Source organism: Microcaecilia unicolor, unplaced genomic scaffold (genome assembly GCF_901765095.1).
Source record: "Microcaecilia unicolor unplaced genomic scaffold, aMicUni1.1, whole genome shotgun sequence".
Taxonomy (NCBI): domain Eukaryota; kingdom Metazoa; phylum Chordata; class Amphibia; order Gymnophiona; family Siphonopidae; genus Microcaecilia; species Microcaecilia unicolor.
This window is the reverse complement of record NW_021963202.1, coordinates 67400-86063: the sequence shown is the minus strand read 5'-3', so window position 1 is coordinate 86063 and position 18664 is coordinate 67400. Positions and strand designations below refer to the sequence as shown.

General features: G+C 46.9%; 1 protein-coding gene across 1 annotated transcript in view; it reads right to left on the bottom strand.

Annotated features, from left to right (window-relative positions):
- The window catches only part of LOC115459068 (protein DPCD-like), a 63761-nt gene that overhangs the window by 34681 nt on the left and 10416 nt on the right, over positions 1-18664 (bottom strand). The window contains exons 3-4 of the mRNA XM_030188932.1: positions 15611-15735; positions 5187-5320 (exon numbers count right to left, since the gene is read on the bottom strand). Coding sequence (XP_030044792.1) covers positions 5187-5320; positions 15611-15735 — 259 coding nt within the window. The remainder of the gene's footprint in view (positions 1-5186; positions 5321-15610; positions 15736-18664) is intronic.

Genomic DNA, 18664 nt, shown 5'->3' with positions numbered 1-18664 from the left:
ATAGGAATATATGGGTGCAGTGGCGTAGCCACAGGTGGGCCGGGGCCTACCCACTTAGAGCTCAGGCCCACCCAACAGTAGCACACGTTTAGCGGTAGCTGGTGGGGATCTCAGCTGAAGACTTCCCCCCGATGGTAATGAAAATGCTACTCTCCATGATACCAGCACCTGTGCATGCTCAGTTTTCAGCGCATGCCTGCTGCAGACTGCCAAGGTGGAAAGAAGCATTTTCCTGCCAGCTGAGACATATTTTTGGTGGTGGTTGGGGGGGGGGGGGGGGGGGGGAGCGAACACTTGGTGCACATCCACTTCTTGCCTAGGCCCACCCAAAATCTGTTGTCTGGCTATACCCCTGTATGGGCGTCTCTAGCGTTAGCACACGCTAAAAACACTAGCGCACCTACAGCACAGCTTAGTAAACACAGCCCTTTATTTTAATTCACAGGAGTATTTAACACCGTCTATCAAGAGATCTGCAACTATTTATAAAGAAATGTCTACACAGAAAAGAAAGGAAAACAGGAAAAAAAAAAAAAAGATTCAACAGCACCAATCCACGTGTTATGGTGAAATACTTTTGCATTAATACCACATAGTGCACCATATATTCAATATTTACCCCCCCCCCCTTTTTTTTTTATGTCACCTGCAGTGTTCAAATCATTTACGGGCCCTTTTACCAAGCATAGTAGTAAAAGGTGGCCCGTGGTGGTGTCGGTGAATGGGATTGCCACATGCCAAGGCCACCTTTTACCACAGCAAGTAAAAGTGTTTTTTTTTTTTTAAAGGAGAGAGTAAATGGCTATGCAGTACTTTAAAAAATTGCCATGCGGCTATTTACTGCTGGAATCCTTATCGCCTCCTATTCTGGAGGTGGTAAGGGCTCCGGCAGTAATTGGGCAGCATACAGTGCTGCCCGATTACCACCAGGCACGCCCACTCCTTACCCACCAGTGCTAGAAAATAAAAAATAACTTTCTAGCGCCGGAATGACATGCAGCAGACCCAGAACTACCACTGGGTTCCTCGGCAAGCCCAGTGGTAGGGCCAATTCACCACACGCAAACCCAGCAGCACCCCTATCGCCTCTTCGTAAAAGGGCCCCTTAGTTTAGTACACTTACATTCCGTTTAACCATCAGTTCAGGGCAGATTACAGAATAAAATAGTTCAAAAAATTCTCCACATAATGGATATCTAACATATAAAATTTAAAAATATATCTGTCCTAGACACTAATACTAAACCTCAGCTTTCACCCTTAATAACCACCTCATTACATAGTCAAATACTTTGTAAAAAGCTAAGTTTTCAAACAATGATGAAACATCACATAATTTATTATCTCTCTCAAATCTCCTGGAAGAGAGTTCCATAATTCAGCCTCACATGGAGGGTAATTTTATAAAATCATGCTTATCACACCTCCTTGACTTTATAGAATAGCAAGAGCTGAAACAAATGTAGGCAGCAAGACACACACATGCATTATTCTCTCGCCAAACAGCTTATGTTATTATACATCCAATTAAGACCCGCTCCCACCCCATTTAAATGTGCAACCTGTTAAGAAGAGTGCTGCAAAGCCTAGACGCAAGAGTAAAAGGTTCCCACACTGCCAAGAAGCATTTAATTGTTTTAGTCCCCAGTTTTATGGCTATCAAATGCTGCATCCAGAAAAGATTTGTGCATATGATTTCGCCACAATGTGCAGGTAGAAGGCTCAGACTGTATCCAATGTACTAAAATACACTTTTTTGCAATTACATATGCAAACGAATGTGCAAACATGTAGGTGCTACGTCTTGCATCAGCTCCAGGTCTGACAAAAATGGCAGCATATATATTCCAATTATATATGTAGTTCAATTAAGGAATTTTATAAACTATGCTCTTTAAGTTCTCAGTGCCTAAAACTAAACAGCTCCTTATATAATTACACCCATCCCCCGGATTCTATATAGTGTGACTTAAATTGGGTGTGCAGATCCAGTCATATTCTGTATTTGCACACAACTTAATTAGCTAACAAGCTAATCAGAGCCGATAATTGCCAATTAACAAGCAACCGACACTAATTGGCATTAATACTCACAACTGTCTAAGCGTATTCTGTAAAGTAATGCACGTATATTCTAGATGCATGGAAAGGGAGGGTCATGGGCGTTTCTAAAAACTACACACGTTTTGATAGAATACACCCAATCCGCACCTAATTTAGGCGTCAGCATTTACAAGTCTCCTCATTAACAAGGAAATGTTTTTTCCTGATGAAAAAATTGAGATGCGTGCGAAATTATTTCGAACAAGATCATTTTACAATACTGGTTCAGTCTCTCAGTTTCTCAATTCGATTATTGTAATCTGGTATATTTAGGATGTAGTAAAAGTTTGGTGAGGAGACAGCAAATGATACGGAATACAGCAGTTCGAATGATTTTCAGACTGTCTAAATTTGATAGGATCACTCCCAGTTATTTATCATTACACTAGTTGCCTATTGAGGCTAGAATTTATTTCAAACTGGCGTGTTTTCTCTTTAAACCTTTACATGGTTTGGCACCAGACTATCTATATCCACTTTTTATATTAATTTATGCCTTGAGAACAAGACGTACTGGTACTGTAGGTTATTCTTTTCCATTATTAAAAGGTAAAAAGAGATTACATTTCTTTGAATTAGGGTTGACATTTTAAGCAGCAAGATTATGAACTATGATTTCACCTATATTTAAATCTTCTCAGTCTTATATTCTTTTTAGGAAAAATTTGAAAACCCTTTTTGTTTCAGAAATATGTATCCACTGATTTACTATTTTTCTTTCAACTACTGATTTATTCATTTTCTTTTTAAGTACTAAATTTATTATTATGTCTCTCCTTCCCAGTTAAATGAAACTAAGTTGTAACCCGCTTAGAACTGCGAGGTAATAGCGGAATAGAAAACCAATTTACCATTGGCGTAACTGCCTGCAACTAAATTTAGTCATGTGGATGGGTGCTAGGCATATTCAATAAACCATGCCTAAATTTACATGTACTTTATAGAATACACCTAGGCGCTTTTTGTTTTTTTAAGGCGTGATATATAGAATCTAGCCCTATATGTATAAAGGCCTTTCAGATGTCCAGGTCAGGGCATGCTCAGTTCAGGTGGTATTTTAGAAAATGACCTTCCAATGTAAAAGGAAAGAGCAAGAGGGATGTTGTGCTGGAGTCACCACTAATAAAGGAAGGAGCATTGTGCCAAAGCTGTTACCACCAAATGAAGTGCCAGTTCCCATTTTTGCAGAAAGAACTAGAGTCAGAGCTAACTCAGCTCCCCAAGCTAACCACACTCTGTGACCTCTAGAGCTTTAGCAGGTGGGCAGGCACATAGTGGGTATTGCCATACTGGGACAGACTGAAGGTCCATCAAGCCCAGTATCCTGTTTCCAACAGTAGCCAATCCAGGTCACAAATACCTGGTAAGATCCCAAAACAGTGCATTTTATACTGCTGATCCTAGAAATAAGCAGTGGATTTTCCTCAAGTCCATTTTAATAATGTCTTATGGACTTTTCTTTTAGGAAGTTATCCAACCCTTTTTTAAACCCCACTAAGCTAACTGCTTTTACTATTCTTTGGCAACTAATTCCAGAGTTTAATTACACGTTGAGTAAAGAAATATTTTCTCTGATTCGTTTTAAATTTACTACTTTGTAGCTTCCTAGTATTTTTGGAAAGAGTAAACAATCGATTCACGTCTACCTGTTTCATTCCACTCAATATTTTATAGACCGTTATCATATCTCCCCTCAGCCGTCTCTTCTCCAAGCTGAAGAGACCTAGCTGCTTTAGCCTTTCCTCATAGGGAAGTCGTCCCATCCCCTTTATCATTTTCGTCACCCTTCTCTGTACCTTTTGTAATTGAATGCATGCCTTTGGAGTCACTGATTTCCTGCTCCACATGTGATTTTTGGGATTTTCAGTCTGAGGGAAGGAAGCACGCATTTAAATGTGTCCCTAGGGGCTATGGAGCAACCGATTGCTGAGCTTCCAAGGTCTGTGCATGCAGATGGCAGAACAGCTCCTAGGGCCTTTCTGGATGTGGAACAATTATTGTATTTGGTCTGAGAGTTCTAGATATGAATGGTGTCTAGGCTCCAGGAAGGGGGAGTAGGAATATGATCCTTGCCGGGAAGGGTGGGGATAAAAATTTGAAATGTTCGATGAATCTGCTTAGGAGATATAAGGGACACATAAGCCTAGCTGCAGGGGACTGCACTGACCAAGGTTCAGTGAGAGGGAACCTAATGGGTGTGGGGGGAATTAGTAGGGTGCAAGGCAGGTCAGGTGAGGAGAAAGTAGAGAACAGAGAAGTATAGGATAGGGGAGTAGAGTATGTACAGGAGAGGGGGAGTATTAAGCATCCTACCCCAAAACAAAATTCAAACTGCACTGGGAGAAAGAATTGAAGGAAAAACAGAATAAGAAAATGAAAGGAGGAAATAGATGCTGAGACAAAAGAAAGTGTGTAGTGTGAACAAGTTATGTAGGGAAGAGGTGACATTTTGGATGACATAGACCCAGGCAGCAGTGGAAGGTGACCCCTGCCGCCTAGGTTCTCTGTGCAGTTACATGTATAGATAGGTCACGGGGGGGGGGGGGGGGGGGGGGGGGGGGGGGGGAACTGGCGGCCAGTTTTTTTTCTCCTATCAGAGCACAGGATCTTTGGGTTGGGTTGGGATTGTTGAAACTGAGGGATTCAATATTCAGATGGGGGGGGGGGGGGGGGGGTGGCTGGAGGTTCTAAGGTAAGACCAGGGGATCAGTCTGTGGGAGAACCAAGATCCAGAGGTTGGGATGCACTGCTATGACATTTACTTACTTACAGATGGCCCTGCACTGCACTACATATAGGGACAAGTAGCACAGTTGTTCCCGCTCTCTGCAACTGCATGTAAGGCAGTGCCATATGGTGTCTGTGCAGTAAATGCAGGGCAAAATGCTGAACATGGCCCCTGCATTTACTGCAAAGGCTTTGCGGTTACTGCATGTTATTTTTTGCATTATATGTGCAGTAACTGTAAAACCTACTGCACTTTAGTAAAAGTGCCCCTATATGAAATTTATTTCTTATTCATACATTTTTATAAATCTTGTAAATCATTGTACCATCGTTCAACATAAAAAACTGTTTCCTACTTTTTGTTAGATGTTCGGACTATGCAGCAGCGCTCATTTTGGTCCACTGAGACTTCATAAACATCTTTGGGATATGGTAAATTGCGTATCCTCCACTGGAAACTTGTCTTTGTGTCTTTTCGCATAAAAATAGGCTATATTAAACAAATAAAACACTTAGTAATCATTGTCAGCAGTATGCACAGCACCATTAGTGACAAACACCCTAAATTTACAGTTTAACTTTAAGCAGAGCAAGGGCAAGAGATCTACTCAAAATTACTATTATTTCAAATGCACTACTAGACATGTGGAGTGGAGGAGTGGCCTGGAGGCTAGAGCACCGGTCTTGAAATCCAGAAGTGGCCGGTTTAAATCCCACTGCTGCTCCTTGTGATCTTGGGCAAGTCACTTAACCCTCCATTGCCTCAGGTACAAACTTAGATTGTGAGCCCTCCTGGGACAGAGAAATATCCAGTTTATCTGAATGTAACCCACCTTGAGCTACTACTGAAAAAGGTGTGAGAAAAATCCAAATAAATAAATAAATACCTTGCACCGTACAGTATACATAAGAGAAACATCCATGCTCCATGGCTTACAAATTAATCATGACAAATATACATGACAATAAAAAAAAAAAAAACTTAGATGCAACCACAAAAAGGTCTTTTGACTGGATTTGAATATGACCAGAAAACAATCATGACATAACAGCTCCAGAAGTCTATATGCTTAGTAAGATAATCAAACCAGGGTTCCTTCATGTGGATGACTATACTTGGTGAGGGATCCATGTAAAATACATACACGGGGATGATCAAAAGCAAACGCCGGTGCTAGAGGCTGTTAGCACCATACTAGCACAGGCGTTTGCTACTGCCTAATAAGCAGAGTCCCCGAGCGCGTGAAACAACGCGCTCAAGGGCTCTGAACGCAACTAGCATGCAAATGCATTCAAAACAGGGCTAAACATATTCATCCCCAATGATCAGCGACTAGCGTACCAAAGATTGGGTCGCTGGCTGCAGCAAACCCTACGCCAGCTCCGAGCTGGCGATAGGGTTTGCAGATCATTGGGGAGGAATGGTGAGCCCTGTCCAGAATGCATTTGCATGCTAGCAGGCCCCCATTCCCCCCAACAAAGCAAACCTGAAGACCCCCCCCCCCCCCCCCCCAGGTTCAGGGAGGGCTGGAGATCCGGTGGGTCTCCAGCCCCTAACTCCCCTCAACATTTCCAAAACAGTCCTTGGTGGCCCAGTCGGCGACCAACCCCCTCCCCCCCCCCCCCGAGCGACAGGGGGGCTGGAGGTCCCCCCCCCCCCCCCCCCGACAATCCCCCCCAGGTTCAGGAGGGCTGGAGATCCAGTGGGTATCCAGCCCCCCTACCCCCCCCCCAGCAAAGGGTCCCTGGTGGCCCAGTGATCAATCCACCCCCTCCCTACCTACCCCCCTACCTTGTGGGTTGGAGGAGGCAGGTAGCCTGCCTCCCTCCTTTTCCTTCGACACCGCAAAATGGCGGCGCCCATGTGTAGCCCTGTCCAGCGCATTCCAGGATGCGTTAGAGGCTTGGGATCCTCATCCAAGAAACCCACCCGTGGCTGGTATTGCACGGCTATCGGGTGTGACCCATATGGCGATGGGGTTACTGGTTCAAGTTCCTGAACTGGTAGTGACAATGTCACCATGGACCAACGCAATTTAGGTACTAATAATGTCTGTTTAAAACAAAAATAATAGAATGCATGTGATGTTGCGATAGCAGCGTGCGATAGCAACGTCCTCAACTTTGTCCCTATTTCTAGGGCCTTATATGCCAGCGATGAAAAACCAACCCTACTTTGTTAAGGGGTTTGAAACATGCTCTTTCTAATGAAAATGATTAAAAAGAATTTCCAGAAGGTCTTTTTTTGTAAATGTGGGCTAAAAATACCCTATTTTTGGCGTTTTTGCAAAAATCATCAACTTTACACTCAATTTGTGGACTAATGGAAAATATTAGGAGAATGAAATTTTATATTCGAAAACGTTGTGTTGATAAGTTGTTGTGTGCAAAGTTTCACATTTATCACACCTTTAATTCCAGAGATATAAAAAGCCAAACTTTACAATTTTTTCGTGCCACAAATTTTTTGGACCAAGTTTGCTCCAAGTTTTCTTCATGGAAATCGCTCATGAAGATTTTTTTTATTATTTTGTTTAATAGAGCGCAAAAAGTTGAACAAGATGGCCAAGTTTTGTTTCTCTCAACAAAATATTGCCAGAGATACAGTGTCTCAAAGTTGCCGAAATCTCAGAGTCATACCATAGAAGGCTGCAGTATGGGGTCAAACAGATTACTATATCTCAGCAAGTACTGCATCGGCGAACATAAAACTTTACCAGTGTTCATTGGGGACATGTATGAATGTTCACAGAAAATTTCATCGAAATCCGTGATGGTCGAGCAGGGCACTTCTCTGAAATCAGACCACTTGACATGGAATGACCGTCCTCTAAGTTTTCTTTTCACCGTTCTTCTCATTTTATCATAGTCTCCTTTTTTAAAGTTAAAAGCTAACGTATTTGATTTCCTATGTATACTTACTTCAAAGCTAATATCAAATCCGATCATACTATGATCACTGTTATCAAGCGGCCCCAGCACCATTACCTCCCACACCAGATCATGTGCTCCACTAAGGACTAGGTCTAGAATTTTTCCTTCTCTCGTCGGTTCCTGTACCGGCTGCTCCATAAAGCTGTCCTTGATTTCATCAAGGAATTTTACCTCCCTAGCGTGTCCCGATGTTACATTTACCCAGTCAATATCGGGGTACTTGAAATCACCCATTATTATTGTGTTGCCCAGTTTGTTTGCGTCCCTAATTTCCTTTAACATTTCTGCATCCGTCTGTTCATCCTGGCCAGGCGGACGATAGTACACTCCTATCATTATCCTTTTCCCAAGACTCGCACACATATAGCAGTGTAGCAATGTAGACATCACGCATGCATCCAGTATTTGCAATTAGGTTATTGTGTTAATGCTCTTGCTCTTCTGATTGTAATCAGGCTCACAAAAGAACTACTTGCTTTTCCAATCACCCTTCATATTTCCTTGATAGTTATCTTTTGTGATCATGCTTCCCAGGTATATGAATTGGTCTACACATTCCAACATCTGCTCTTCAATTAACACCTGTGCCCTATCATCATTACCCATCGCTATCGCTTTCATCTTGTCCTTGTTGATATGAAGTCCCAATTCTTTACCAGCCTGATATATTTGTCACTTGCATTTTCAGGTGGTCCTCCACTTCCACCAACATATCTATATCATATGCAAATTACAAATCCTTAATGTGCTTTCTCCGAGGACAAGCAGGCTGCTTGTTCTCACTGATGGGTGACGTCCACAGCAGCCCCTCCAATCGGAAACTTCTCTAGCAAAGTCCTTTGCTAGTCCTCGCGCGCATGCGCGGCCGTCTTCCCGCCCGAAACCGGCTCGAGCCGGCCAGTCTTCTTTTGTCCGCACTCGGTACGGTCGTGTTTCGCCGTGTCGAGCCCCGGAAAGTCGACCTCGCGCGTCCAAATTATTTTTGACGTGTTTTTTTCTTCGGAAAAAGTCTTAAAGTGTCGGGAAGTGCTTCGGAACCCCCCCCCCCCCCCCCCCCCGGGTTTCAGATCAACCCCTTCCCGTACTTCCAGCTTTTTGCCCCGATAAGTTTTCTTTCGTCGTCGGGGTAGGCCTTTTTTCGGCCTCGGTCGAGATTTTCTCCCTTCTAAATTTTTTGGTGCTCATTTTCCGTCATTTCGGATTTTGATTTCGCCGGCGTGATTTTTCCGCCCATGACATCGAAGCCTTCCAGCGGCTTCAAGAAGTGCACCCAGTGCGCCCGGGTAATCTCGCTCACTGATAGACACTCGTCGTGTCTTCAGTGTCTGGGGGCCGAGCACCGCCCTCAGAACTGTAGTCTGTGTTCCCTGCTTCAAAGGCGGACTCAGGTAGCGAGATTAGCCCAGTGGAACGTGTTGTTCTCGGGCTCTTCGTCGGCATCGGCACCGGGATCTTCGAGTGCATCGACGTCGTCAGCGTCCAGACCATCTTCCTCGGCCGCCACTGTATCGAGTGCATCGAGGCATCGGGCCTCTGCATCGGCGCCAAGGTATCGGGCGACTGCATCGACGTCGGTGGTACCGGGACCTCGTCTGCTGATGTCGTCGGACGGTGGTGCATCGTCAGGAGTGCAGGTGAGGGCTGTCCATTCCCCTGCTGGTGGCGGTGAGCCTTCGGGTGGGTCTCCTCCTACCCTGAGGGCTCCTGCGGTACAGCCCCCCCGAGACCGACCTCCTTCGGCCTCGGCCCCGAGGAAGCGACGGCTGGATTCTACGTCCTCCTCGTCGGTGCCGGGGAGCTCCGGTGACATGCTTCGGAAGAAGTTGAAGAAGCATCGACACCGGTCGCCTCCCCGCGTCGGCACCGAGAGCTCTGGGTCGCCGAGGGAGTCGGCACCCAGCAGGCATCGGCACCGAGAGGACCGCTCACCCTCTGTTCAGGAGGTGTCGATGCGCTCCACTCTGGACAGCCCGGAACAGCCTCCTCGCCCGGAACAGGTTCTGACGTCGACGCCTGCATCGCCTGCATCCACCTCTTTGCCTTTCTCTGCAGCCGCTCTGAACGAGAGCCTCCGGGCCGTTCTCCCAGAGATTCTGGGAGAGCTGTTGCGCCCTTCCCCTCCGGTACCAGCGGTGCTTGCGCCTCCGGTACCGTCGAGCGTGGCGCCGGCTGGCCCATCGCCCGGGGTGAGGTCCCCGACGTCGGTACCGCGTGCGGTGCCGACTGCGGCCACCTCCCAGGAGGGCTCCCCGACTACGTCGGCGGAGGGAGCTTCGCCGATGCGGGCGAGGGAGTCTACCTCTCGACGCCCCCATCGTGGACGTGGCTCCACGGAGTCGAGCCGGGCGAGGTTGCAGACACAGGTTCGTGAACTTGTGTCTGACACCGAGGGTGAGGCCTCGTGGGAGGAAGAGGAAGACCCCAGATATTTCTCTGACGAGGAGTTTGAGGGTCTTCCTTCTGATCCTACTCCCTCTCCTGAAAGGCAGCTTTCTCCTCCTGAGAGTCTGTCTTTCGCTTCCTTTGTCCGGGAGATGTCTACGGCCATCCCCTTCCCGGTGGTTGTGGAGGACGAGCCCAGGGCTGAAATGTTTGAGCTCCTGGACTATCCTTCTCCACCTAAGGAAGCGTCCACTGTTCCCTTGCACCATGTCCTAAAAAAGACATTGCTTGCGAACTGGACCAAGCCACTAAGTAATCCCCACATTCCCAAGAAGATCGAGTCCCAGTACCGGATCCATGGGGACCCAGAGCTGATGCGCACCCAGTTGCCTCATGACTCTGGAGTTGTGGATTTGGCCCTAAAGAAGGCTAAGAGTTCTAGGGAGCATGCTTCGGCGCCCCCGGGCAAAGACCCTAGAACCTTAGACTCCTTTGGGAGGAAGGCCTACCATTCTTCTATGCTCGTGGCCAAAATTCAGTCGTACCAGCTCTACACGAGCATACATATGCGGAACAATGTGCGGCAGTTGGCGGGCTTGGTTGATGCTCTTCCCCCTGAGCAGGCCAAGCCTTTTCAGGAGGTGGTCAGGCAGCTGAAGGCGTGCAGAAAATTCCTGGCCAGAGGGGTGTATGACACCTTTGATGTTGCGTCCAGGGCCGCTGCTCAAGGTGTGGTGATGCGCAGGCTCTCATGGCTGCGTGCCGCCGACCTGGAGAATAGACTCCAGCAGCGGATTGCGGACTCGCCTTGCCGTGCGGATAACATTTTTGGAGAGAAGGTCGAACAGGTGGTAGAGCATCTCCACCAGCGGGACACCGCATTCGACAAGTTCTCCCGCCGGCAGCCTTCAGCGTCTACCTCTACAGGTAGAAGATTTTTTGGGGGAAGGAAGACTGTTCCCTATGCTTCTGGTAAGCGTAGGTACAATCCTCCTTCTCGACAGCCTGCGGCCCAGGCTAAGCCCCAGCGCGCTTGCTCTCGTCAGCAGCGTGCGCCTCAGCAAGGCCCCGTGGCTCCCCAGCAAAAGCAAGGGGCGAGCTTTTGACTGGCTCCAGCAGAGCATAGCCGACATCCAAGTGTCAGTGCCGGGCGACCTGCCAGTCGGGGGGAGGTTGAAAGCTTTTCACCAAAGGTGGCCTCTCATAACCTCCGACCAGTGGGTTCTTCAAATAGTCCGGCAAGGATACACCCTCAATTTGGCCTCAAAACCTCCAAATTGTCCACCGGGAGCTCAGTCTTACAGCTTCCAGCACAGGCAGGTACTTGCAGAGGAACTCTCCGCCCTTCTCAGCGCCAATGCGGTCGAGCCCGTGCCATCCGGGCAAGAAGGGCTGGGATTCTATTCCAGGTACTTCCTTGTGGAAAAGAAAACAGGGGGGATGCGTCCCATCCTAGACCTAAGGGCCCTGAACAAATATCTCGTAAAAGAAAAGTTCAGGATGCTTTCCCTGGGCACCCTTCTCCCCATGATTCAGCAAAACGATTGGCTATGCTCTCTGGACTTGAAGGATGCCTACACACACATCCCGATACTGCCAGCTCACAGACAGTATCTGCGATTTCAGCTGGGCACACGCCACTTCCAGTACTGTGTGCTACCCTTTGGGCTCGCCTCTGCGCCCAGGGTGTTCACAAAGTGCCTAGCTGTGGTAGCAGCGGCACTTCGCAGGCTGGGGGTGCACGTGTTCCCATATCTCGACGATTGGCTGGTGAAGAACACATCCGAGGCAGGAGCCCTGCAGTCCATGCAGATGACTATTCGCCTCCTGGAGCTACTGGGGTTTGTGATAAATTATCCAAAGTCCCATCTTCTCCCAGTGCAGAAACTCGAATTCATAGGAGCTCTGCTGGATTCTCGGACGGCTCGCGCCTATCTCCCAGAGACGAGGGCCAACAACTTGTTGTCCCTCGTCTCGCGGGTGCGAGCGTCCCAGCAGATCACAGCTCGGCAGATGTTGAGATTGCTGGGCCACATGGCCTCCACAGTTCATGTGACTCCCATGGCCCGTCTTCACATGAGATCTGCTCAATGGACCCTAGCCTCCCAGTGGTATCAGGCTGCTGGGGGTCTAGAAGACGTGATCCACCTGTCCACGAGTTTTCTCGAATCCCTGTATTGGTGGACAATCTGGTCCAATTTGACTCTGGGACGTCCTTTCCAAATTCCTCAGCCACAAAAAGTGCTGACAACGGATGCGTCTCTCCTGGGATGGGGAGCTCATGTCGATGGGCTTCACACCCAAGGAAGCTGGTCCCTCCAGGAACGCGGTCTACAGATCAATCTCCTGGAGTTGCGAGTGATCTGGAACGCTCTGAAGGCTTTCAGAGATCGGCTGTCCCATCAAATTATCCAAATTCAGACAGACAACCAGGTTGCCATGTACTATGTCAACAAGCAGGGGGGCACCGGATCTCGCCCCCTGTGTCAGGAAGCCGTCAGCATGTGGCTCTGGGCTCGCCTTCTCGGCATGGTGCTGCAAGCCACATATCTGGCAGGCGTAAACAACAGTCTGGCCGACAGACTGAGCCGGATTATGCAACCTCACGAGTGGTCGCTCAACTCCAGAGTGGTGCGCCAGATCTTCCAAGCGTGGGGCACCCCCTTGGTGGATCTCTTCGCATCTCGAGTGAACCACAAAGTCCCTCAGTTCTGTTCCAGGCTTCAGGCCCCCGGCAGACTGGCATCGGATGCCTTCCTCCTGGATTGGGGGGAGGGCCTGCTGTATGCTTATCCTCCCATTCCTCTGGTAGGGAAGACTTTGTTGAAACTCAAGCAAGACCGAGGCACCATGATTCTGATTGCTCCTTTTTGGCCGCGTCAGATCTGGTTCCCTCTTCTTCTGGAGTTATCCTCCGAAGAACCGTGGAGATTGGAGTGTTTTCCGACCCTCATCACGCAGGACGAAGGGGCTCTTCTGCATCCCAGCCTCCGGTCCCTGGCTCTCACGGCCTGGATGTTGAGAGCGTAGACTTTGCCTCTTTGGGTCTGTCAGAGGGTGTCTCCCGCGTCTTGCTTGCTTCCAGGAAAGATTCCATTAAGAGGAGTTACTTCTTACTGTGGAGGAGGTTTGCCGTCTGGTGTGACAGCAAGGCCCTAGCTCCTCGCTCTTGTCCTACACAGACCCTGCTTGAATACCTTCTGCACTTGTCTGAGTCCGGTCTCAAGACCAACTCTGTAAGGGTTCACCTTAGTGCAATCAGTGCATACCATTACCGTGTGGAAGGTACGCCGATCTCAGGACAGCCTTTAGTTGTTCGCTTCATGAGAGGTTTGCTTTTGTCAAAGCCCCCTGTCAAGCCTCCTACAGTGTCATGGGATCTCAATGTCGTTCTCACCCAGCTGATGAAACCTCCTTTTGAGCCACTGAATTCCTGCCATCTGAAGTACTTGACCTGGAAGGTCATTTTCTTGGTGGCAGTTACTTCAGCTCGTAGAGTCAGTGAGCTTCAGGCCCTGGTAGCCCAGGCCCCTTACACTAAATTTCATCATAACAGAGTAGTCCTCCGCACTCACCCTAAGTTCTTGCCAAAGGTCGTGTCGGAGTTCCATCTGAACCAGTCAATTGTCTTGCCAACATTCTTTCCCCGTCCTCATTCCTGCCCTGCTGAACGTCAGCTGCACACATTGGACTGCAAGAGAGCATTGGCCTTCTATCTGGAGCGGACACAGCCCCACAGACAGTCCGCCCAATTGTTTGTTTCTTTTGATCCCAATAGGAGGGGAGTGGCTGTAGGGAAACGCACCATATCCAATTGGCTAGCAGATTGCATTTCCTTCACTTACGCCCAGGCGGGGCTGGCTCTTGAGGGTCATGTCACGGCTCATAATGTTAGAGCCATGGCTGCGTCGGTGGCCCACTTGAAGTCAGCCTCCATTGAAGAAATTTGCAAAGCTGCGACGTGGTCATCTGTCCACACATTCACATCTCATTACTGCCTGCAGCAGGATACCCGACGCGACAGTCGGTTCGGGCAGTCAGTTCTTCAGAACCTGTTTGGGCTTTAGGATCCAACTCCATCCCCCGAGGGCCCTGTTTGTTCTGTTCCAGGCTGCACTCTCAGTTAGTTGGTAAATTTTTTAGGTCAATCTCAGTTATGTCCTCGCCGTTGCGAGGCCCAATTGACCATGGTTGTTGTTTTGAGTGAGCCTGGGGGCTAGGGATACCCCATCAGTGAGAACAAGCAGCCTGCTTGTCCTCGGAGAAAGCGAATGCTACATACCTGTAGAAGGTATTCTCCGAGGACAGCAGGCTGATTGTTCTCACAAACCCGCCCGCCTCCCCGTTGGAGTTGTGTCTTCCCTTGAAGTGTATTGTCTTGCTACATACTGGACTGGCCGGCTCGAGCCGGTTTTGGGCGGGAAGACGGCCGCGCATGCGCGGTGCGCGCGAGGACTAGCAAAGGACTTTGCTAGAGAAGTTTCCGATTGGAGGGGCTGCCGTGGACGTCACCCATCAGTGAGAACAATCAGCCTGCTGTCCTCGGAGAATACCTTCTACAGGTATGTAGCATTCGCTTTCCTGTATCACCATACCACTATGCTCATGAACTTCTGTTTTTCCATGACCTTCTCCAGAACTGTTACAATTAACACCAGGGACACTAGGGGGCTCATTTTCATAGCACTTAGACTAAGTTCTATAGGTTACTATGGAGTTCATTGTCAAAGCACTTACAAAGTTCCATAGGTTGCTATATAACTTTCTAAGTCTTTTGAAAATACACATCTAGATCTCCTTGTCTACTGCCTATTGTTGCTCTTACCCATTTACTATATCCTTTCTTGGTTTTACCCACATCTCTGACATTTTGTACACATTTCTTATTGCTTTGATCAGTTTCTCTGGCATTCCTGTACTTATCAGTGAGCCCCAAAGTCCTTCATGTCATACCAAATCGAACACCTTCTTGAAAGAAGTGAAAGCAGAAATGGAGGGGGGGGGGGGGGGTTGAGTTACTTAGAATTTCTGCAGCAATCAGTCAAAGCATCAATATCTGGTGAATAGTACTTTTTTTACTAAAGCCTCCATGTTCCTCACTCAGGTTTCTTTCAAGTGCACTTCTCAATCTTTCTCAAATTATTTTGCATAGTTATGGAATTAATACTATTGTTATTATGTTATTATGTATTTTGCATATTTGTTGGATTTGTAATATTATTCTTTAGTTTGCATCATTCATCAAACCGCCTTTCTTTGGCAATGCCACCAGGATAATCTATATTCTATATCAATCTTTTGGCCATTTGCCGATTTCCCAAATTTTATTACAGATCTTCCATGCTTCCTTGACTACCCAAGGTCCTCCTGCCTTAATTAATTCTGCAGGTATTTTGTCAAAAATTTTTAACATATGTTAAATAGCATCACTACCAGAATTTACTATTGGATCTACTTTACTTACATTGCAACTGCTTTCCTTTATGTGGTCTGACTCCAGCATGCCAGAAGACAATGGAGCAAGCTCTCCCACTTCAATTTGCCACTGACCATATGCTCCCAGGGCATTCTTCTGTCTCCATTTTCTGACTGACCACAAGAAAAACAGTTTATTTTATAGGATCTTCTTTGAGGAATTATATTAGTGTACTCTAAAAAAAAAATTGTAATACTAGTACAGTAGACATCTGTGCAGTATCGCTGGGACAAAGGCCATTCAAGGGAACAACCCTGTGAGAGACTGGGGAATAAGAGGAAGTGGAATAGGAGACCCAGGGTGAGGAAAGAGATGAAAAGCTGTAAGTAGACAAAATAAACAGAGGGAAATTGAAGACTGGATAATAAGAAAGAATTAAATCTGGAGAGGCAAAAAAATAAATTAAAAAAAGCTGAAAGGAAAAAGAGGAGAGAAAATGACAAGAAAGGCAGAAAATCCTGGCAAGAAAGCTAAAAGAAGATGAGAAAAGGATAAACCAGACTGGGAACAAAAAGGCAGGAAAAATATTTTTAGTTTAAGATAAAAGTAGTGTGGTAGCTGTGTAAACAAACATTCATATATTTAAAAATGGAAATAGGTGTGTGATGACAGACACTGTCCCGGCAATCCCAGTGTCTTTTTCCCCACTAGTTTCACACATAGAGAGCTGAAGGAGAGGTTTAGAGCTCAGAGGGGAGGAAGAAATACTAGTCAGAGCAGAATCCCTTGAGTAGGAAGGATTTTTCCCTTAGGCTACAGCAGTGGGGAATGGCACAGCATGCCCAGTGGAAAAATACCATACCAGCCCTTAAGAACCAATAAGGAAGAAAAGGAGGTCCCTTTAAGGTGGGAGTGGGGAGGGGAGCATAGAGAGCAGTTGATTTCAGCAGGCAGAGCTCCCGAGCCCCACCTCTGGTGGGATTAAAGTTCTCACCTGTTTTTCAGGTTTGCATTCTCAGGGCAAAAGGTCCCTGCAAAGGTAGCTGGTGAAACCAGGAAGTATAGAGGTTGGTGAAGCCAGGTTTTTCCTGCAACCCTAGCTAGATGCTACATTCCTGCCAGTACTTCTGATGCTACAGACATTCCTGCCAGAGCCTGGTGACTCAGCTGGGTATGAGGGACTGAGGAAAGGGCTGGAGCTTGTGAGACTGGCCATGGTGAAAGGAACAAGCCTCTAGAGAGAGGTATGGCCAAGATACTTTGGAGAGGGAGAATGCCCTTGTGCTGGTAGTAGGCACATGGCTGAAAGTAGTCCCTGCTAAGAAACCCACCAGAAGCAGCCAGAAAGGCCAGAAGGTAAAATAAAGCCTCTGGGATAACCTGTGGAATATGTTCATGCTTATATTGGAATGGCAGCCTTTGCCACATAGTGGAGATTGTCTGTTTTGTTTGGAAGTTAATAAATTGATCTGAACTCTGGACTAGTTCTACTACTACTAATCATTTCTATAGCGCTACTAGACATAAAGAGGCAGTCCCTGCTCAACAGAGCTTACAATCTAATTAGGACATACAAATAAGAGATTAGGGAATTAGTTCCTTTGTTTTTTTTTGTTACATTTGTACCCCGCGCTTTCCCACTCATTGTGTTTTGTGAAACTGAAAACCCAGGTTGGAATTGTTTCTGGCCATGGATTGAATTCCTAGAAACTTGAAATTGGTAGATCCTAACCATGAGGGCAACCAGGACCATCACAGGTGATGTCAAATTAATACATTTTTGACTAACATTTGGAGACCAAAACCTTCTTCCTCAGATCAGAACAGGATACCATAATAGCAGTATAGTCTGAGGAAGGAGGTTTTGGCCTGTGAAAGCTAATTGAAAATGTATTTAGTCCAATAAAATGGTACATATTTTCTATTTGTTTGTTACTTTTCTTTCTCTCTTTCTTTATTATAACTTATCTCCTTTTTGAAGGAATTTACTCAAGGTGGTGAAAGCAAGAATAAGGCAGAAATAGGTATCAGTGGCACAGTACTTACATGGTTCAAATCCTATTTGTCAGACAGACAACAATCAGTTCTGTTCAGCAACAGCACATCATTACCTTGGGCACTAAACTGTGGAGTGCCACAGGGATTCATACTGTCTCCCACAGAAAATGTAGATGGAAAGCGATGACCACAAATGCTCGCAGTCTAAGCAATAAAGTTCATGACCTTCAAGCCCTGATGTTGGAGGCAGACTTAGACATTGCTGCAATCACGGAGACGTGGCTAAATGGTTCCCATGAATGGGATGCAAACATACCGGGCTATAATCTATTTAGGAAGGATACAGCGGGTCGAAAATGTGGAGTAGCTCTGTATGTGAAAAATGACATCGAGGCAACTGAAATGTCAGGGACCTGAGGAAAGGAAGAAGCGATATGGATCACCTTAAAAAGAGAGGATAAAACCTCTGTACACGTGGGTGTTGTCTACAGACCTCCGACACAATTGGATGATCTAGATAAAGATCTGGTCACAGATATCCATAAGTGGGGAAAGAAGAGAGAGGTGCTGTTGCTGGGAGATTTCAATCTGCCGGATGTAAATTGGAAAGTTCCGTCTGCGGAATCAGAAAAAAGTAGAGAGATCGTGGACGCTTTTCAAAGTGCTCTGCTCAGACAAATGGTAACGGAACCCACGAGGGAGGGAGCGACACTGGATCTGGTGCTCACAAATGGGGATAGTGTGTCAAATGTCCGAGTGGGTGCCCAACTGGGCAGGAGTGACCATCAAATGGTTTGGTTTGATATGACAGCTACAGTGGAGGGCGGCCACTCAAAAATCAAAGTCCTGGATTCCAAGCATGCTGACTTTAGTAAAACGGGGGAATACCTAAGGAAGGAGCTGATGGGATGGGAGGATGAACGAGAAGTGGAAGCACAGTGGTCCAGCTGAAAGAAGCTATAAATAGGGCCACAAACCTTTATGTAAGGAGTAAATAAAAGCAAGAGAAAAAGGAAACTGATATGGTTCTCCAAACAAGTGGCTGAGAAAATAAAGGCTAAAGAGTTGGCGTTCCTGAAATACAGAAAAACTCAAGAAGAGAAA